We start from the raw sequence: 22,508 nt of genomic DNA, 5'->3' as shown, positions 1-22,508 counted from the left end.
AAACAATCAAATATCTCAATTTATAACGGTTGAGTTACTAAAAACAAACATAGATACATGTCCATGTAGATATATCGTTTTCATTTATTTTTGACCAATTGATTTTTAAAATGTAGAATCATTGGCTTATACAAGGAATACCTTAAATGAAAATAAATCAGCCTGTATGGCCAAGCATGACATGAACTTAAGGTACAATGCCTTAAGATGGCAATTAATTGTTTACCACAACTCTACAGTTTTTTTATGTTACATATTGCGCTATATGGGCCTCTTGAATCCGACCCTGAGCATGTGCAAAAAAGTGCTAACTGCGGTCGTAAACTTTCCCATTCACACCATAATCATCTAATATGACCCCTGTCACCCCCTGTCACCGCTTTATGACAGACTTGTTGAAATAGTACAAGACTGTTGTCTAACAAAGCTTTGCTCTCCTGTTAACCTCTTAAACGAAAACGTCGTGTTTCACGCGAATCACGCGACATCATTGTAATTTTTTAATTTGTGATTTCAACAGATTATCAAAAGGGGTTTTTTGTCATCTTACTTCTACGGGTTGAGACAACAGTAAATTAATCATATTTATTTCTTCTCTTGCAGGTATGACCGACGTCCAATACAACGAACAAGCTCTTCTGGATCAGCTGATGATCTGCACAGAGTTCGTCGACAAAGCGGAGCGGTACGAGCTCCTCGGGCCGCTCTACCGCCTCATCATCCCCATCTACGAACGGAGGAAGGACTACCAAGCCCTCCTCACTTGCTACCAGCACCTCACCAAAGCTTATGCCAAAGTTATCGAAGTCACAAACTCGGGGAAGCGAATGCTCGGAAGGTTTTACCGGGTGGCGTTCTTCGGCAAGGCCCACTTCGGCGAAGACGAAGAAGGCGTCGAGTTTATATATAAGGAACCGAAACTGACCTCACTCAGCGAGATATCGGAGAAATTGCAGACTTACTACGAACACAAGTATGGGGCGGAAAATGTTAAAATGATTATGGACTCAGCGCCGGTAAGCTTTATTCATAAAAATCTTACGGTACTGATTAGTTAAACAGTGCATTATCACTTCCTCACAAATGCGTAGGTAAAAGTATATACACAGTGTATTGTAATTGTAAAAGATTATTAGCTATACAGCCAGGCAAGAAAAGAGTAGAAATTAAAATGTACTAACGTCGTCGTGACGTCCCTTTCAAATCAATATGTATGAGAAAACGGGACAACTCTACGATGTTGCCACTTTATAATTTCTACTATTTTTTTGCCAAGCTGTACCTACTCAGTTTTATATGACTATATGACAGTGAGAAATACAATCCTTAGCGCGATTTTTTTATTATAAGTATTGTAACATCAATATACCCATGTATCAACGCGTATTTAGTACCGTAAAACAATACAATAGAGCGAAGAGTAATTCACCGAGCCGTAACTAATAATATCGTTCATTGTAGTTTGGCAAATCAATTTCAGAAACAATGTTACCTGCCTGTCGTAAATAACTAATTGTGTTGTCAACATCTGTCATAAGATACTTTGATACATTACAAATACAGCACTTTACAGCAGCACATGACTTCCCTGTTTCACATTCTGAATAAAATTATGCTTATAACTGGATGACCAATGATATTGTACTTAAATAATAGCTACAAAGCTATTTTTTTGCCAATTAATTGAAACCTGGGATACAAGATAGATACATACTCCCTTCTACACGAAGTAGTAATGTATTTACTTTTCTTGTCGACGTAACAGATGCTCTATAAATATTTAAAAAAAAACGTAAAATGATATCTACTTAATAAATTTCTTAGCCCATCGTGATGTCGATGATTAACGATAAAATTCTCTCCCAATGTTAAATTAAATGTACACTTGTACAAAGTAACAAACAGATGAAATAGCAACCATTGAGATTTCTATCATAATTATTCATCTTTATTCACAATTGTGTGCTTACTGACATATTTATATACTCCAGCGGGCGTAGCACACTAGTGTGATAAACTTTATCGTATCGGTGTGTCATCGGTGCGCTTACAAACAGTGCGAACGACGGCCTGACGTTATATCAAGCGACCGTGCTTGCCTGCCTGTATTACTCATGTCATGTAATATTCTTCGTCAGGTAAACCGTTCAGAACTGGACAGCAAACTAGCGTACATCCAAGTAACATGGGTGCGCGCGGCGCCCGAAGGCGTGGCGGCGGGCGCGAGCAGCGGCGAGTCGTTCGAGCGCGCTCACAACGTGCGGCGCTTCGTGTTCGAGACGCCCTTCACCAGGGACGGCGCGGCCAGAGGGCCCGTGCACCATCAGCGGCTCAGGCTCACCAAGCTCACCGGTAACTCAATATTAACCCCCTTAGGGCCCATTTAGACGGTACGAGAACTCGTATACGAGTTTTATTACATTGGCTGTGCAAAATTGTATAACCTCAATAGCCCGCAATGTAACTAAAACCGCATGCGAGTTCGCACACCGTCTAAATCAGGCCTTATTCATAAACGTTCACTAAAGTTATCAACCCCATAACGTTCGCTTGTCCCTTTCTATCACACCAATACGTCAGAAAGGGACAAACGAACTTTATCGGCTTTATAACTTTAGTGAACGTTTATTGAATAAGGGGGTAAGCATTAAGTGTTGTAATAATCACTTTGTCAATCGATAAAAGCGCGACATCTATGAGAAATCCATACATTTGACATATTTTGTACTAACAAAGTAAATTGTGAAAGTAGCCATCTTTTTCCATTGTGTTTTAACCTGCTCTGACATCAGTCAATCAAAATTAAATGATAATAACATAATGACATGATGAACAAATAGGTTGTTTGTTTACAACGTATGTATTTTGAACTGCCACAATATAACCGATATCCTAGAGACACACACATGGCACAAACGCTCACGAAACGCTCGTAGATATCTATCTCTATCGCTCTTGTGTATTGGCGTGACAGAGCCAGACTACCTTTCGCGGCGTTTCGTTTTCGTTTCGCGTCGGAGAAATGCCATTCGGCTGCGGGGCCTGAAAACTGTGCTATTTTCCTCGCAGCCCTCGCAGGTCTTTTGCATTTTCTTGAAATGGGTTTAAATTATAACCCCCTTATTCATAAACGTTCACTAAAGTTATCAAGCCGATAAATTTCGTTTGTCCTTTTCCGACGTATATGTGTGATAGAAAGGGACAAACGAACTTTAACAATAGTGATAAACACCGCTGCCTCTGCAATTAAATAGAATACTAACCCTATTTAATTGCAGAGGCAGCGGTGTTTATCACTATTGTTACACAAATACTAATTGATAATTTCTGAACTATTTCAGCTGAGAACTGGTTCCCGTACGTGAAACGTCGCGTGCCCGTGATCGAAACTCAAGTGGAGGAGAAGAGTCCTATCGAGGTGGCGGTTTCCGAAATGGAGGGCCAAGTGCTCGAGCTGACCGAGATCGTCAACGCCAAGGCGCCCGACATCAAGAAGCTGCAACTCAGGTAACATTGTACGCCACGTACCTAAAACCCATCCGTTGCCGTCTCGACTGCTGTTCGACGGGGTCGTAGGTCGATACCCTTGGCGTTTTTCCATAACCCCGTCAGCGGCCGTCTGCCTTTCGGTCTCGACCTCCTGATGTGATGTGATCGAAACTCGAGTGAAAGGGAAGAGTCCCATCGAGGTGGCAGTCTCCGAAATGGAGGGTAAAGTTCTCGAGCTGACCGAGATCGTCAACGTCAAGGCGCCGGACATCAAGAAGCTGCAACTCAGGTAACATTGTACGCCACGTACCTAAACCCCTCTGTTGCCGTCTCGACTGCTGTTAGACAGGGTTGTAGGTCGATACCCATGGCGTTTTTTCGTCAGCGGCCGTCTGCCTTCCGATCTCGACCTCCTGGGTGAAAGGGAAAAGTTCCATCGAGGTGGCAGTCTCTGAAATGGAGGGCCAAGTTCTCGAGTTGACCGAGATCGTTAATGCCAAGGCGCTTGACATCAAGAAGTTGCATCTCAGATGCGTAACACCTAACTAAACTAACTGTTTTGGCTGTGATCCTGTCCTGAACCTGCGCAACCTCTTGTCAGTCACTGACTTGAGGACAGTGTGGCGGATGATTTGCGTTAGTTAACTCATACTAAAAATTACCTACACCTATTAAAAGCAACATAACCTAACCACAGAATTACAACTGACATGATGGACCGATTTTCATGAAACATGGTTAAGAACAGTCCCGACTAATTCAAGTTTCTAACAAAAAAAAACTAAATCAAAATTGGTTTTTCCGTTCGGGAGCTATGATGCCACAGACAGGCACACACAGACAGACAGACATACAAACAGACAGACAGAAAGACACTTCAAACTTATAACACCCCGTCGTTTTTGCGTCGGGGGTTAAAAATGACCACGTTATTCCAGCAATTGATTATATTTATAACTGTGTTTACAGATTGCAAGGCAGCGTGTGCGTGCAGGTCAACGCTGGGCCGTTAGCGTACGCCAACGCATTCCTGGATCCCACTCTGGCTCCCATGTATCCTGACGAACTAGTCGACAAACTGAAAAACACTTTCAAGTAAGTACTTGTTCCTTTCAATTGATTGTGATTGAAACTAAGAATTAGAAAACAGTGAAACTAAGTAATCTTTTTTAAGAAACGTCAAATCATCACAATATATTGCTTATCTTTCTTCCGCACTGGTTCCAGATAAATGTCAAAACGGGACCAACTCACATTTTTTACTAAACTTTACAAGGACCATAATAGTTAATCGGTGTTTTATGTTATAGTAATTTGAGCAAGTAGCAACGTTTATAATAACGTCTTAAATACACGGTGCTCGTGAGCATTACGAGAGATTTTAAGAGCATATTTCTGATCCCATTTTAAGACTAAAATGTCATATACACTTTTCTAGATTTCGCCTAGTTTCAGAGTTATGACCAATTGAAAAAAAAAATAAAAATCTTATTGTTACTCAGTACAAAAGGCTTTTTTAACGATGTTGATGCCATTATGGAGAATTAGTCTCACTATCCTCATTGATAGATGTCCAAAAGTACGAAATAAACATACATACATACAATCACGCCTGTATCCCATGAAGGGGTAGGCAGAGCACATGAAACTACTCGAGTTTCAGTGCCACTCTTGGCAAATAAGGGGTCGATAGAAAACGAAATAAAACCTTTCAAAAATGAGGTTTTTAGATAAAAAACGTCAAAATTCATTTTAAGTGCTAGTTTTATGAATAACATTTACTTTTTATGTGAAAATACATTCGAAAACAGTAATTTTTTTAAATAAAAAAACAATTTTTTTAGCAAAATTTCCTCATGTGTATTAAAAATCTTTCCTTTAGCCTCAGAAATACGTGGTTAAAATCTCTCGCAATGCTCACGAGCACCGTGTATACTAAATAAACACCCGTTCGCTTTTTTTTCTCTATTGACGTCTATTTTATCCAGGCAATAAGTGTGAACTGTTAGACACAACCTTGGTGGCATTTGAATTAATACTAAATAGCCACCTATTTTTTTCAGGGAATTCCTGACAGTCTGCCACGCAGCTCTCCAACTGAACGCGAAGCTCATCAGCTCCGACCAAGTCTCGTACCACGAAGCGCTGGAAGCCAACTACTTGAAGCTCAGCGACTCTCTCTCCTCCGTGCTGGGGCAGCCACTGCACGATATACTCGTCAACGGTAACCTTAGCACCACCGTCACTGGTGTCGAATTGGATTCCAGCAATGCCTAAGAATTTGAAGCAATTATTCTATGACTATTTACGAAATTACTACTTTAAACTTGAAAATGAGTTATGAAATCATCATTGAATGTAGTCTAACTCTTGGCCTATAGCTAATGTGGTCGGAATGCGCGGAGGTAGTGATGTGCTTACTTAAAAAAATCACGAAAAATAAAGAGAATTTAAATTTACGAAATGAAAAGTTTCCATCCATACAATTGTCCATACAAAGTATGGAAAGTTTCGGAACTTTTCCTATGTGAAAATTGCAGAATTTTGGAAACCTTCCGTTGGTTCATCAGTACGCGGAGATTTATATAGCTCGTCACAGCGCAAGGCAATTGCCTTCTTTAGCGGTCAAGGGTATTAATAAAGACGGCAGCGAAAGAAAGTGAGATATTAGATGTAAATGACAAATGCTGGTGGTGATCTGGTCAGGATATTAGTTAAAATTTTATTATTAGCCTTTCGGGTTTAATGGTAATTTTCCAGGTGATTATAGTCGAAATTATATTTAATATACTTATAACTATTATTTATTATAGATAGGGATATCAAGTCCCTCTTAGTTAACGATATTCTATAATGTACTTCGAACAAAATGTTATTCTGAAAGTAAATGAGCAATTTCGCTTTATTTGATTGTATGGATGTAGTAACTATTAAGGTATTGTTTTTTTCGTAATTTATTTCGTGTTACGTATGTCTACCGTGTTTAGTTTTACTTATTATTTATTTATTTACCAGCCTAAATGATGTAAAAGACAAGCTCATACATTGAACCTCAATTATATTCCATCCTGTGTCCCATAATATCAACACCTACCTACCTACCTATATACCTTCAACATTGTTGATAGAAAAAGTTCAAATACATACAACTATGAACAGAGAATTTGCAGTCTTTTAATTAGGCTAGTACGTAAGTGCTAGCAAAAAAACTAGAAATAAGTGCCATTAGTCCATTTCATAGTCATAAAATCCAAACGTAATACACACATTTCATACTTACAATAATAGGGCTGAGCCCTGAAGTGATTGTTATCATAGCTAGGTATCTGTAGTTAGTAGTTTTGTATGTCCCTACCCTACCTTTGTATATGGTGGTCGCAGTTATCCCCGTGATAGCATGATATTGGCAGCGTTTCTTTTCTATCTAGTAGTGTTAAAATGTCTCAGTTGCTTTGCCACGTGGATAACCGCGTCCGTCATACGTCTGCTGGAGTATGGACGGGTTAGAATGACCCAAGATATGTTTCTATTGTTGATGGCAAATTTTATGACAAAGAAACACACGTCAAGTTTTTATCCGAAACTGAATAACATGTTTAGTCGTCATATACTGAACCCTACAAATCCTACAATCGTCCTATACATGCACATTTTGATAAGAGATGAATTATATGAGGGCCGATTTAGACGGTACGAGAACTCACATACGAGTTTTATTACATTACGGTATTTGATGGCTGTGCAAAATTGTATGTAACCTCAACAGCCCGCAATGTAACTAGAATCGCATGCGAGTTCGCACGCCGTCTAAGTCAGACTTATGATGAAATTCGAGCCGAAAAAAAATGTATTCCCTAGTGCAAGATTAAACACACAAAAATGTTAGCTGTCTACTTTATGGATTTCAATATGATGGTGATTTTTAGTGCATTGATACCTAACAGAGCTTATTCGCTCAAAAAAACTGAAATAGACTGTCAAGCTCAAAATTACCATTCAGACTGATCTCATCTCTGAAGACTTGTCAATATTTCAAACAATTAACGAATCGTCGACATTTTTGTATAACAAGTACTTATATCTGTAGTTAGCTACGTACAGTAGTTACAGCGAATTATGGGTGTAATTTAACTTTTAAATATTTGTAATGACGAAGTTATAAAAACAGTGTGATAATGTATCCAGATTGTAATACAATAAATTGTTTTTTTTTATTCATTTAATTCGCCTTTACATGAGTTATAAAGTCAGTAAGCAAATTGCAAAATGGTTTTAACAAAACTGATTTCCTTCTACGTCATATATAAAATGAATGCGATATGATAGAAATTCATCTACCAATCACCAATAAGCTAATTGCAGTAGGTATTATGGACTTTTTTTTAAACAAAGTTTATAATTTATTTTGTTAACTTTAAGTTAAGGCTGAATCCATTTATTTCTGTCTACAAACCTCATTGCAGAAATCTTTATTATCTTATTTGTAGAATACATATTTTATTTTACTTTTTTGTAAGAATTATCCATGTAATATGAATAAATCTCACATGAATTTTATAAGTTCATGTGACTGATTCCCTTTTTATCACTACTGTATGTAGTTTCATTCCATTGTATATCTGATTATATGTTGTATTTGTTTATTACAAGAAGTTATTAATATAATTAATAGATAGGCTCTCTGCAGATTTCTCACGATTGAACAATGTATTGATTTGATTTCTATTCTAGCTAGAGTCAAGCCAAGATAAGTTCGCAGCGATTTCGATAGCCCCGCATCTGTAAGGGAAGTAAACTTCTGATTTCAATTTAAAAAATAGCATAAACATGATTTCATCGAAGTTTGACGTTAAAAATAGCATTTTCATCGGAGAGACTATCAAAATCGTTGCCAATTATCTTGGACTGACTGTCTGTATCATGCGTACACGATTCCCGATAAATTATTGCTATTAAATAAGATTATCTTGTCTTTATTACTTGTAACGATTTATGCACAAACTAGTGTATCTTCCTATAAAAATAATCAGAATTTTACTGTTTTAATACATTTTATAAAACCAATCAATCGAGTTTCATTTCATGCCTTAACTTACATGGGGAATATAATATTATTTCCCACCGTCGCTCGAACTTTTCATCACACCCGCACTTTAGTTATAGAAAAATCGTTCTCCCAAGGGAATAATGAAATTTCTTGTACCGTACTTAACTTTTTTACAACTATTTACATATTTTTTACATTGCGAGTGTGATGAAAAACATTGTGTGTAACTCGGGGAGTATGAATATTACTAACTCGAGTGTTTAAATCGCTCCGGCGAGCCGTCGCGATATAACTAATACTCTCGTATAGTAATATTCAACTTCCTCCCCTTGTTGCACAATGTACTATTAAAACAGGATCCTGGGCGTAGTGTGGGATATTTATGGGTATTTTTGAACAGCGTATTTTTTTTTATTAAGTGCATGTGTCTGAGTCAAAGAATATACTCACTAGGAGTTGGGTAGCATGTTTTTGTCTTAATGCCGTAACAGACTGTCGTACTACACCAAGGTCATCCATCCAAGCGAGAGTAAAGCTAAGAACATACTACGCGGACGTCCGTCGTAAATCGACCGCGGACGGGAATGGACAATGAAATTACACATAACCGTGCAAACTATCGGTCGACGGACGTGGACGTGGCCTTGAGCGCATGGACGTCCAATCGAAATCTGGCTCGCTGGATGTTTTGTTCCGTGCACACTGATCGGTCGCGGTCGCGGTCGATTTACGACGGACGTCCGCGTAGTATGTTCCTAGCTTAATAATATTTTCTTGCTCTTTGACTTATGGGTGACCTTGGTCTGAAACGATAGTCTGTTACGGAAATTAACTGTCATGCACTGGAGGCAACAGTTGCTCGGCGACTTTCGTATTTGTATGAAAAGTTCGTCGCCTCGTGTGCGCACCTTCATACTAGCCCATAGACCGAGCGACGGAGACAAAACAGTTTTGTCTCCCGTCTGTGGGGGCCCTCACTCTGTGAAACTTATTATTGGTTCGGTGCGTTGATGCGTTCAATTCGAAATTGTGGTAACCGTGCGGAGTATCTGAACGCACCTAAAATGATTGACGTAATTGACGTTTTTATTACTGTCAAAGCAAAGTAGTGTTCAATCAATTTCATTATTCAGTTTCGTTTCAGTGCTTTCAGTTAGTCCACAACATGTAGATATGCGTGATGAGGGTGCCAACGCAAGGAAATTATAGTTAAAAATAAAAAGATTGTGAAATAGTCATAAAACCGTTGTTTCCAAACACCTCACACTTGCGCCAAGGACATGGAAGACGAGTTAGAGGATCGAGTTTTGCATCAAACGTATCTTTCTTTTATGAAAATCGTGACGCGCTTTACGAGCAGTGCGCCGCTTGATACTCCGGTGGGCTATTTATGGAAGATGGTGCGTCTTTATTTGTTGCGGTCTGAGGTAGCAGTGATCACACTGGGTATAATATTGTTTATTATGTACCTGCAAACGATTGAACAGTGGAGTCGCACGTTACTAAGTCGACTCTCACATGCCATGAGCCCTATCAGCTCTGTTCAGCGTATGAAGTTCATGGAAGGGTCTGAAGCTGATAAACAAAGCTGGGAACTAAAAGGCTCTCTCAGTGCAGCTTATGCAATCAAAGGAAGAAGGATGCATATGGAAGACAGATTCATCATTAATGAAAACATCAACAGTACAGGTATCTCCCTGTTTGCTATATTTGATGGACATGGTGGAGAATTTGCTGCAAACTATGCAAAAGATCATCTCATACAAAATCTTTATAACAAAATTGTAGAATTAAGTGCTTTCAAGGAGGGAAAAATCATTAGTACCCCCACTAGAGACAATGCAGAGGAGGAAAAACAGCAAGAACCAGAAAGCAATAGTAGTGTTGAACGAAAAACTAGCTTTAAGAAATCAGTGAGCACTGCTGATGACACTTCTAAAAAGGAAATAACTGACCCAGAATTGCTGGCACAGCTCTCAAAGGCCAGACCAATAATAACTAGGGAAGTGAGACCCACCAAACCAATTAAAAATGTTGCTGTACCATTAACCAGCTATTTAGATAAAGGGAAAATTAACTTTGGCAAGTTGCTGACTGATGAGGTGTTGGCGGCAGACAGACTGCTGGTGGAGGCAGCTAAGCGATCCATGAATGTTGCTGGAACCACTGCATTGCTGGCCATCATGGAGGGAAACCACCTGATAGTTGCCAATGTGGGAGACTCCAGAGGTGTCATGTGCGACTCAAGAGGAAATGCTATTCCTGTATCTTTTGACCATAAACCACAACAGGTAATTTTTACATCTATCTTCAGATTTCAGCTGTATTTATGAATTAGAATGTCTATTTAGTTCTTTTTTTTTTATTAATATTCTAGCTTTATTTAGTGTTATTCAATTCATTTTTATAGTTTGTTACACTGATCCCTGCTGGGTAAAAGCCATACCCATTAATTTATCTCTATTTTATACTATTTCCATCCTGACAAATGGCTGGTTCCAATGTTTATCACATGTCATTTAGCATTTACTCCATGCATAATGTACAATGATTTTCTTTATAGGTAAGGGAACAGAAAAGAATAGAAGCAGCAGGTGGCTACATAGCATTTAATGGCGTTTGGCGAGTCGCGGGCATCCTGGCTACATCTCGGGCAATGGGAGACTACCCATTGAAGGACAAAAAGTTTGTTATTGCGGACCCGGACATTCTCACATTCAACCTCAGTGACCATAAGCCTATGTTCCTCGTGCTGGCCTCTGATGGCTTATGGGACACCTTTTCCAATGAAGAAGCAGTCAAATTTATAAAGGAACGATTAGATGAACCTGACTATGGAGCAAAAAGTTTAACCCTGCAGGCGTATTACAGGGGCTCTGTTGACAACATAACAGTGCTGGTCATCAATTTCCTAGACAACAAAATTGTGTCGTCTGCTACAGAGTAACTGGATCTTAAAAGGAATTGCATTAAATCCATTATACTGAATGACAAGGTTTAAGGTCACACAGGCCAGCACTTTGTGGTGTGTGTCTTGGAATTGTATAAGAGATTGCAAACAATTAGTACAAATCATGTACAGATGTTTGGTACAAACTTTTGCTGGTCTTTTTTTGTTGTAACGAGTTCCTAAGTAATTATATGTTTTGTCCACACTATTTTTTTATAAAAGAAAATTGTGGCCTAATACAAGCAACTTGCCAGATTGTCCTAACTTCAAATATTCATGGAAACTGGCATGAGAGGTAAATATAATGACATTGCATGCATTTCAATGTACTAAAATTTGATGATATAATAATATATTATAGTCCTTGGTGTGTATTTGATAAGGCATAATATGTATTCTATTTGTATATACCTAATATTTCTAGTTGAATTTTCAAGATGTGATTATAATAACATATTCATATATGTCCATACCTTGTCCAGTAGTTATCTTGCTTTAACAAAGAATTTATAATATTTTTGAATGTTGAACATATATTGTCATGTAAAAAAAGAAAATTTTGAATTTATGCATGGTTGTGATGGTCACAGAAATGTTAAGGTTTAGTAAAGAAAAAAAAACTTGATTCTGTCATTATTCATTTATCTGACATTACTTTAGTGTAGTACTTTAGCTTTAGTATATAATAATGGTTTTTAAAAATTTTGGAATGTTTGTAGTATTAAATTAAATCATTTAATTGCTTATTTACATGAATAGTACCATGCATTAGTGATCTACACCTGTTGTGCAGTTATTATTTTAAATATTCTTGCAAAATATTGCATTGTGTTCAGACTGTAATATTATAAAACTGTTGCATTTGATGTGGCTTTGTGTTAGTTGGATAAATTTGAAAGTTGTTACCATGTTATTGCTTCTGGTGCTAGTCATGATTTCGGTAAAAACTTTGTAATAAGAGGATCTACTGTGTAAACTTGCAATTTCATAACATTGCCACAATATGGTCTTTTTTGCCAAGTTGTAACATAAATTTCTATATAGTTTAGTATTTTTTTATTGACTGGAAGGATGATTTAGGAGACATGAACATGATCAACCCATAAAACCCATTAGCAAAATTTTAAGGAACTATTTCGTAAAAATGTAGCTATTTGCTATACTTTTGTTTATTTCAATATGTGTCGCTTAACTTCAAAACTGGGTAAATCCATTCTGCTATAAGGTTGATTGATCTTTCAGATCATATAATATTTTCTATATATTCAACCTTAAAGCAGAATGGATTTACCCAGGTTTGAAGTTTAGCGACACATATAATCATGGTGCAATTGTGATGGGTATATAATGGTTTTTACCTGTAATCATTAAAAAGTTTTAAGAGTTATCATGATTGTAGATAATTAAATTTGTCCTTATAGGATGAAGTCAAAATGAGCATTTTCCAATTAGCGAAAGTTGTTAACAAAAATTAACTCACTGTCAGTTTTGTGACGATAATTAAGCATGAAATTTCTATAAAAATATTGTTTTTGTGTTAATAACATAAACTTTAAGCGATAATCTACATTCGAAATGTGAAAAAAAGTACATTTTTAGACAGATTGTATGCTTAACTGTCGTCACAAAACTGACAGCGAGTTAATTTTTGTTAACAACTTAAGCTAATTGGGGGGTCCTAAATTCTGAAAATGCCCAAATAGGGAAATAGTGAGTATTTCATTTAAATATGACTCTAATTGGTCTATTAAGATTTACCGAGTGTTGGGGTTGGCCCTGGTCACGTCTCACGAATCACCCTGTAAAAAGGCGCTATAACAATTATTCTTGGACTTTATAAAATTCTCTAGATATGCCTAATGCTTTTTCAATACTTTGTGCAATAACATTGTATCAAATACAATGTGTAGATATTACTATAAAGTATTTTTGTACGTCATCTTACTAAATTTAACATAATAACTTTGTAGATATGTAATATGTTCCACATTACTAACAAGTACAATATTTTGTGATTACAAAAAAATGAATTCTTTTGAGATCATGTTAACAGCAGTTCTCGAAAAGTTTGTACAAAAATTAAGGGAAAAGTTAAATTTGTTTTTATTAATTCCTATTTTGTTACCAAGATTTTGTTGATGAATTGAGATTTTATTAAGTTTTATTTCGTCATTAAGGTTCTCTCACAGATGTCATATATACCATAGATCAAGCAAACGTATCTACTTAGCGTGTCAAATGAACTCAGTGAAATCCACTGAGTTGTCCGTCTTTACTCGCAGCTTGCAGCTTTCGGGCGTCAATTTTTGTAAGTTGAAGTCAACCAAAACATAAAAAATGCCTCGTTACGTGATATTCAATTGCAACAACACAAAAATTATGAACAATCAAGAGCCTGAGACATATTTAAAATTACAGGCAAGAATCAACTTCAGTACAAAATTTGACACGCTCGGCCCCTATACAAATATATGAATTTGTTTCTTCTATCTAAATTAAGTTCTGTGATCCTGTATATATCTTACGAAAGTCGAATTATATTACTAAATGTTGGTAACAAAATAGGATCAATTAAAATTTGCTGACGTGGCATTGTACAAAGGTGACGGGAATTGCTGTTAAATAGGGGCCAAAATTCACGATCGAAAATTCATTGAAAATGTGGTATAGTAAGAATTGCAGTGACATCTGACGGAAAAGTGCCAAACAGTATTCTTGAATGTCCATAAATACGTAAACAGACGGAGTACAGTCAGCTGAGCTACGTACGGGTGCATAGAACTCAGGCTGACTGCAATCCAAGGGAGGATAACATAGTTCTGTGGGCCGACCATTGCCAGAGACCTGTTCCACTGCTCAAGGAATTACGTAGGTGCATTGCCAGTAACTGGCCACCCTATACTAAAAAAAATCCTTTAACATAATAAAGCTCATTTTTACATAGAATTTCTATTACTGGCCACCTTTCAGTAACTAGCCACGTTATGCTAAAATGAATTCTGTTTATCAGTATACAGAGTTCATTTTTAATACAAGGTGATCAGATACTGGCAATTTACCCTATTTCTTCGGCTCTTAAGCCAGCCCAGGCTTCTTGAAATGAACTGCTACTGGGTACAAAATTAGCACCAACGAAAATGGTTACGCTAAGGTACGATGTCGACATATGATGAGATTAATTCGTCGCCCGGGATTACTCATTGCTTTTCTGACCTAATTCGGCCCTGTTGGCTCGCAGGAGTGTTATATATTCTTGCGTCTTAACCTGTTCTTCTAAATATTTCTCAATGTATGTATACATTCGGTGCGTAATTTTGAATTAGTGATGTGATTTGCCCATGTACCAAAGTGTGTGTACGTAAATAAATATGTATTGATAAAATGTGCGTTTTATTGTAATATATGTAGATGTTCAACACTATCTAACTGAAGTAGTTCAATGACTTGAATGTCTCAATATTCTAATAATAGATAGAAGTGCGCAACTAGTATATGTAGACATTGAAACAAAGACATTCTTCCTGTTTAAATCATAATTGATGATCATGGAGCCACTGTAGCTAAAGGGCCCTACAATTTGGCCCTTCAAACAACCCCGGTAAATATGTCTCGCTAGTATAATATGTACCAGCGATGTGGCTTGCCACATCACAACGCTGAGCCAGCGCCTTTTGTACCACGATACATGTTTCTTTATAATTTTGTTTCTTTTTTCTTTGGTTAGTTAAGCGGTGTACTCACATTTCTTCTTTCCTGTTTATTATGTAAGCTTTTATATGTTGTGTTGTGGATACGAATAAAGTTATTTATCTATCTACCTATTTTATGTACAACAGTAGGCAGCATGTAATAATCAAGTCGATAGTAAGGTATTAAAAAAGTACCGACTAATCTTACCATTTCATGTCTAACAGTGGTCTGCACTTGACGGAATAAAAATAGCCCTACGATTATGACTTGCACTTGTGAGTTGTGAGGTCACGTTGTCGCTAAAGGCATTCACATATTTACGTATTTTCTCATGGATAAACAGTGGTCAGTGGACAAAGTCTGCCGTGAGGTAACTAACTACTATTGCGTTTTATAAGTACTATTTTATATTGCAAATATCTGAACTGAAATCATTAATGTGTGTAATACTTTTAGTGAAATAGAAAAGAAAGTAGTATATAATTAAAACATTTATTCAATCAAAATTATGAGAAGCGATACAATAAATAAATAAGTGTTGGTTAAGTTTCCAACACAATATGGTATACTATAATTATATTCCGACAGATTCCTAGCTAACAAAATTATGAGTAGGTACATAGTATATTCATACATAATGGACAAATAAAAATTACAGTAATTGTATAAAAATAGCTATTTATTAATATAATTAACAAGCGTCAACTTAAATGTGACACAATTGTGTTAATTGCAAGTAATGCTTTCTCGATTAAAATGAGTAGATGCCTACATAATTACCTATATAATTCTTTGTATTTAAAGCTGCAAATGTATAAAATTTAACAGTTGTTTGGAACTGAACTTCAGTTATTTTGTGCTAAACGTCGTATTCTACCAAATATAATAGGTATCTCATGAACACTTTAGTTTGCCACCGTACTGCAGGTCAACATGACTAGAAAACTGAATTATCTTCACATGATCAATATTTGTACAGTCACCGTCATAAAGAAGTGATGATTTCTGTACCTTGTCGCTATTAATCGTCTGACAATTTCAAACAAGACGTTAATATGACAAGGTACAGAAATTATCACTTATTTATGCCGGTGACTGTACATTACTGACTCTGTAACTATGTCTCTTTTGTTTCCTTTATGTACAATAAAGCTTACACATACATACATACAACGAAATTAAAAAAATTGCATCTATTTCTGTAGGATTACATTTATTTTGGTAAAGGTGGCGTTTCAGTTGACTCTGTCTTAATGAAATGCGTTCTGTAAATGTTTTAAGGAATGGCAGGCAATACGCGAATCCAAACTTTTGCAGAAATTAATATGAAATTAATTTATTACGAATAAATTATGCAACGTTTTGGAATCTATATAAAAAACTAAAAAAGCTTACGCTAGATGGCGCCAATACAACTATTATCACGCTACCATAGTAATATCAAGTTCTTGTGATTGTATGTTTGTATAACACTAAATATTATTTTACTCTATACCTGTCTATATCAGACTCCTCTCATAGAATTTCAAATTCTTCATCTGAATCATCAAATTGCCGGTCCACATCTTCAAATTCTGAAAAATAAAATGTTGTGTAAGCAAAAATACAAAATACAGTCGAAAATTGTAGCGCGGAGAGTTGCACTTAAAACCAGATCTAAAATAGGCTTCATCATATCAATAAATAGTGATATTCCTATACCATAAAACCAGGTCTTTTCGCCTAATAACAGCTGAAGCCTAGTGTTTAATGCAAGTGACGTAAAAAAAAACTACTTCGAATTAGATTCAATTAATACATTTTGTGTACCTGCAGTAGGCGTAATTTCAGCTTTTACAAATCCAGGCGAAGTTAAGGAATTTAAGGATATTAGGCAAAGAGACTGGGCTTTACGACGGATCATACTTTTTCACCCATGTGTGGAAATGGCAATACCAGCATAAACGAACATAGGAAATGTATTTACCAGTAAATAGGCTCGTGTTTTGTAAATCTATGTCGGCAGTACTGGGGCCCCAGTGCGATGGCCTCTTCTCGCATATTTCGAAGAGGGGTTGGGTCTCCTTCATTAGCTTTTGCTGAATGGTGGTACACAATTCGTCGAAGTCACTTCTTGTTCGGCACAGGAAACACTGAAAACATAATTATTATTCTAGTTTGAGAATAAATAGACAAGTGTATGAATCGTAAAAAAAGTAAATAAAAAGATAGTATTGTCTTCGGTTACCGCGATAGTTACTCATGAAATAAAACTATGGAAACGGATAGCCAAAGAAAAACTAATTTAAAGCCTGTGAGTTAAATCATAAATAAAATAAAACACACCCAGGTTACGGACACAAGCCAGCTAATGTAAGCAGTATTTGAAAGTGTCAATGTTAATCTGACAGCATATGAAGTAAAAGTAACACTAATTTTCCGTGGCGCTGTGGGTATGGCTAGTTACAACAGCACACAAGAGGATAAATGATAAACAGTTTTCTTCCTGATATGGCCTTTCTTGGTAAGGTCCAACTTAATAATATACAATCATGATGATTTTTCAAAAGTAAATGTGGTATACCCTATACATGCTACAATTCATAGTGCATTTACAAAATATTTACCACAGCCACTGAAGGGTCCATTGCAAGCATGGGGATACGAGACGCATATTTGCAGTGATAAGAACAGTCCATTTCTTTTTGGTCATCAGTAATTTTGGTCTGAAATAGAACATAAAAAAAAATTAAAATATTGATCAGTCAAGTTAATCCATTCTTACATTGGTAAGAATGGATTAACTTGACTGTAATAGCCACTCAATATTTGTAAATACTGCAACATAATAGTTTTCATCAAGCCCTTTTCTTCAATGTTAATTCCCAAGGTACTAATTGGGCACCTTTTTTATTCTGACTGTGTCTACTGTCCAGAGGCGCCCTCTTTAGATAGTATGTTACGGATTTTATTCATTGAGTTTACAAATAAAGTTATGCCACTATGGTGGCTACACTGGCTACCTAATGATTATTAAGAATGTCAAAAAGTAAGAGGGAAGGTTATACAGGACTAGGTTCTACCCTACCAATAATTTCTTTAAATTATAAAAAAATATCAGCTATGTTAATGAATCTAATTATACTTACTTCAACTAGTCCAGAGCGCTGGGTAGTGTGTGGATCTAAGTATATGACTTCATCAGCGACACACCCTATCAGGTACAGAGCTTGGTTTGGTTTGCCTCCTATCACACCTATAGACTGTGGTGATTGGAAGCACATCTGGAAATAAAGTATTTGTATCATTTATCAATAATGTAACCAGTAAAGATGTCAAATGATGCGCGGCTACTCAATTTGCTTAAGCTTTAAGTACCTTATCTAACTATTAGCATTCTACCAATGGTTAGTTTTTCTTCATGATTGTCTTAACATTTTACAAAAATAGGTGCTAGGGACTGCTGTCGACTGTCGATCACATATTTACTCGTAGTTCAAAACACTTGATAGTTAAATTATTCTCTGGTCAGAACATACCTTCAGTCCTTCAATGTAAACTGGGTTTATTTCACTAAGGCCAAGTCTCAGAGGCACAATCAAGAGCAAAGGCATCCAATCGGTAACTACTTTGTCAGGGGAGCTCGAGCTGTCCCCTCGGTCATTCTTCACTATACACTGCTGTACTGGAAAAGTAATTAAAAATTAATGCTGTTTCCAAAAATAAGAAAATATGGTATTCTTCAACATATCATATCTTACATGGAAGCATTTGGCAATACTTTTTAACTAACCATTAAAATAAGAGAATGTGCGTTTGTGAGAAAAACACAACATTAAACAGATGTGAGATAATATTTATCAGTATAAAAATAAAATAAAAATAAAATATTCTTTATTGCAACTAAGGTCAGTGCGGGAAAGACCGGCATAGTTTATTTGAAATAAAGTTTGAGTGGATAAAACTCTATAATTAATGTAGTCTGGCGTAATGCGCATGGTCCTATGAGATAGCAAATATTATATTTTACAAAGCTTTTATAATATTTTGGTGAAATAAGGTACTTTTAAGTCATAAAAATCACATTTTATAAGGCTCGGCGGGTTGACCGTCCTCCCGCGATGAGTACAGAAAGACCGTCTAGTGCTTGTTGTCGCGTAATTTCATATGAGACTAGGTTCCAAAATCATGATCATTGTTATTTTACGTAATAACAGGGCAGAATGTGCTAGATAATTAATAAAATAATGTTAAAATTTTGAACATATAAGCATTTTTCTATTTATAAGGCAAGACCGGCATAAGTCCCGTAGATGGGGTTCATAACCTTTTCTTTTCAGGTCCAGATATTGCATAATACTTTACAACGAACACCTGCGATACAATTTAATCACGATATAACAGACTCATATAAATCCAACTACTTATCTGTTTTTGAAACTTTTTTTTATTAAGAAAAGGTAATAGGATATTAAGATGTCGTGAATTGGTTTGGTAACATTTCTTAGCAATGCTTGGTTTTTCTATAGTTACTACCAGAGTTACCAACTACCTGAGCTACCACCCCCGAAAACCTATTGACGACACCCATGACGACTTTTTGTCAAAGTGACAGCCAGCAATGTCAATTAACGGTCGGGTAGCCGTAAAATAGTCGGTCAAAAGTGTCAAAACCGTTTTAAAGGGTACCCATACGGTCCCTGTTGGGTAATGCTGATTATAAAAATAATAACCAACTTGAAACCCTACTCTCTTTTGAAATATTTGTCACCGCATGTTGCACAATCTAAATATACTTAAACAAAAACAATAAAAAACGGTTAGAGCTTACGATAATTCTACCAACTTAAATATGATGATGAATAATGCAGTGTAGGCTTACTTCTGTTCACCTCTTATCATTCTTCACAACCATGTCACATATATTTTATTTTTACTTAATACTTTCGAATGATTTTAGTAACACCATACGAATCATTATCAAAACTGTATTTCGAAGTTAAAATCAAAAACGGTGCAACTATCATAAGCCAAAAACGTACCTATATATTGATATTGTTTAGACTCGTCTTATTTCCAATAAAGCCTAAAAAAGGTTGGCAACTCCTTGTTTATCATATGCCGGTCTTGCCTTTCTCTTTTATGCCGGACTTTCTGACTAGGCACAATTTCTAAGTTACATATTTCAGAACATAAAACTAGAAATTGAGCGCGTTTTGAGTAGAATAATAGTACTAGTCAGAAATAACGGTTATTAAATGACTGCGTTACATACATGATATACAAATATTCCGACTGCTTCTATTTTATTTTATTTTTTTGCGGAACCATGTTGAACTTGATGTTCGAGTTCGAAACGAGAAACAAGTTTATTGTTAACTAGTGTTCGTCCTAGGGATATGTATTGAAGACCAATGGATTAAGGATGAAAAACTGCTATACCTCCAGAGGTGTGAGAGGCGTAGATATATAAACAAAAAAGTTATAGTCAATAGACGGTCTTTCTGGGTAGACGGTCTTTCTGGGTAGACGGTCTTCCCCACACTGACCTTATAAGGTTACGTGCATATACAATATTGGTCCCTGGCTCTCAAAGTAGGTCTCCCTGTGTCTCAAGAGCCAGTTTCTTCCCGTTTACAATCAGGTGTAAGGTTACAATATTTTACAAAAAATATATATATATATATATATATATATCTCCGGACATGCGTCGCCTGTGTTTGGATAGTCCCTTAAATTTTGTATGAATAAACTAATTTCAATGTTTTTGTGAGTGCTATGACTATTGTTCCATAATAAATCTTAGCAAGCAGTAATTGTAACAATTATAAAGATAACATTTGGCCAACACATGGTCTAGTTTGTTACAATAAGGCCAAAACTGATAAGATTGGAACAGGATTGTTACTGCTCATTTTCATATTTAAATCACTTAGGTTATTGATTCATTGTAATTAGCATTATTTGATAATAAAATTATGCAGATGCTTTTGACGGCAAATTCGTCTGAGTGGGATGACAATATGATATATGTATTAAAGAACTATTCTAGAGCCTTGAATGATTATGTATATTTTGTATTTATGACATTATTAGGGATACTTACAAATGTCTTCTGTAACAACAGTATTGTCTAAAGCCACATGTATCACTAGCGAACTCCATTTGTCATACACCACCAACTTCCTAAAATATTATAATAAAATATAAACATTTTATTTAACTTATGGAGAGTGATACAATCTATTGTGAATTCAATTGGTCTACCAAATACACACGTAAACTAAAGACAAATAGAGAATACTATCTATTTTAGACATAAAAATTAAATTAGACAAAAGCCAACAGTGTACAGTTGACTACAAGAAGATGTATCCACTTTTTCACCTTATTACAATGCAATAAGGTGAAAAAGTGGATACATCTCTTTGTAGTCGACTGTACAGATGTACTTACTTCAGAACCTGTGCTACAGTGTTAGGGCCAAACCACTGTCCAACTTCTTTGCCCTCAGATGCCCCCATTAGTGCCACTTGGTGGATCGAGTATGGAGCTTGTTTCCTTTCTTCAAATCTTTGAACTATTTTCAAATAAATAGGATCTCTGGTGAGAAAATAAATAAATGTAATATAAAAACTATCACATTACAATTTTAATTTTGCTAAATTAGTAAGCATTGTCATACCTTGTTTCTGGGGTCCATACCCAATCTGAAGCTAAGTGTATCCTGACGAGAGCTACTCCAAGGACCATCTGTCCGCATCGCAACATGCAACCCCAACCTTTATCAGATGTTAGTCCTTCATCTCCAATAGGTACAAATCCCTTTCGATAGGTACACCATATTATGGATGTTATATCCCGTCTGATGCGATCCAAGTCTATAAAATCAAATAAGAAAAATATGACACGAGTAATAGTAAGTTATATCCTAATACAAAGCAAAATACAAAGGCGAAATTAATACGAACCTTGAATAGCACTATATTTTTTACCCAAGACCCAAACGTAATCCTTTGTCTTAGGAATATCATCAGGTTCAATGTTGTTACCATCTGTTGCTAAATAACATATATCAAATACAGCGTCCATGTTGTATCATAATATTGAAAAGATTTCAAATAAGAAACAAATTATTCGAAGGCAGTTAAAGTACGATGAGTACTATTGAGTACACAAGAAAAATAAAAGCCGAAAACAAACACTGACAGTTGAAGACAAATGACAACTCACGAGACGACGGAAGACATTGTGATGGTTTAGGTTTCACTAAAAACGCTCGTTAGATGCAATAGGAGTTTTTAGATATGTCTGGAACAACAAAATTTCATAGACAATTGTCAAATGATGATA

General features: G+C 36.1%; 3 protein-coding genes across 3 annotated transcripts in view; 2 read left to right on the top strand and 1 right to left on the bottom strand.

Moving 5' to 3' along the window:
• Nucleotides 1-6,550, top strand: part of LOC125227381 (dedicator of cytokinesis protein 9) — a 67,618-nt gene extending 61,068 nt beyond the window's left edge. The window contains exons 30-34 of the mRNA XM_048131687.1: nucleotides 604-1,016; nucleotides 2,139-2,352; nucleotides 3,342-3,507; nucleotides 4,459-4,584; nucleotides 5,553-6,550. Coding sequence (XP_047987644.1) covers nucleotides 604-1,016; nucleotides 2,139-2,352; nucleotides 3,342-3,507; nucleotides 4,459-4,584; nucleotides 5,553-5,766 — 1,133 coding nt within the window. The 3' untranslated portion in view covers nucleotides 5,767-6,550. The remainder of the gene's footprint in view (nucleotides 1-603; nucleotides 1,017-2,138; nucleotides 2,353-3,341; nucleotides 3,508-4,458; nucleotides 4,585-5,552) is intronic.
• A 3,090-nt stretch (nucleotides 6,551-9,640) lies between these two features.
• On the top strand, nucleotides 9,641-12,111 carry LOC125227382 (protein phosphatase 1L). The gene is made up of 2 exons (XM_048131688.1): nucleotides 9,641-10,827; nucleotides 11,100-12,111. Exons 1-2 carry the CDS (start codon nucleotides 9,817-9,819, stop codon nucleotides 11,481-11,483), a joined length of 1,395 nt encoding a protein of 464 aa, XP_047987645.1. The 5' UTR covers nucleotides 9,641-9,816; the 3' UTR covers nucleotides 11,484-12,111.
• A 3,549-nt stretch (nucleotides 12,112-15,660) lies between these two features.
• Nucleotides 15,661-22,375, bottom strand: LOC125227149 (cysteine protease ATG4B). The gene is made up of 9 exons (XM_048131373.1): nucleotides 22,127-22,375; nucleotides 21,841-22,036; nucleotides 21,612-21,758; nucleotides 21,262-21,341; nucleotides 18,695-18,840; nucleotides 18,305-18,439; nucleotides 17,783-17,881; nucleotides 17,143-17,308; nucleotides 15,661-16,750 (listed from the first exon to the last, which is right to left on the bottom strand). The coding sequence occupies exons 1-9, from the start codon at nucleotides 22,245-22,247 to the stop codon at nucleotides 16,692-16,694; spliced, it is 1,149 nt and encodes a 382-aa protein (XP_047987330.1). The 5' UTR covers nucleotides 22,248-22,375; the 3' UTR covers nucleotides 15,661-16,691.
• Between the last annotated feature and the right edge of the window lie 133 nt (nucleotides 22,376-22,508).

The sequence above is a fragment of the Leguminivora glycinivorella genome, chromosome 6 (assembly GCF_023078275.1).
Source record: "Leguminivora glycinivorella isolate SPB_JAAS2020 chromosome 6, LegGlyc_1.1, whole genome shotgun sequence".
NCBI lineage: Eukaryota > Metazoa > Arthropoda > Insecta > Lepidoptera > Tortricidae > Leguminivora > Leguminivora glycinivorella.
This window is presented reverse-complemented; position numbering and strand designations above follow the sequence as displayed.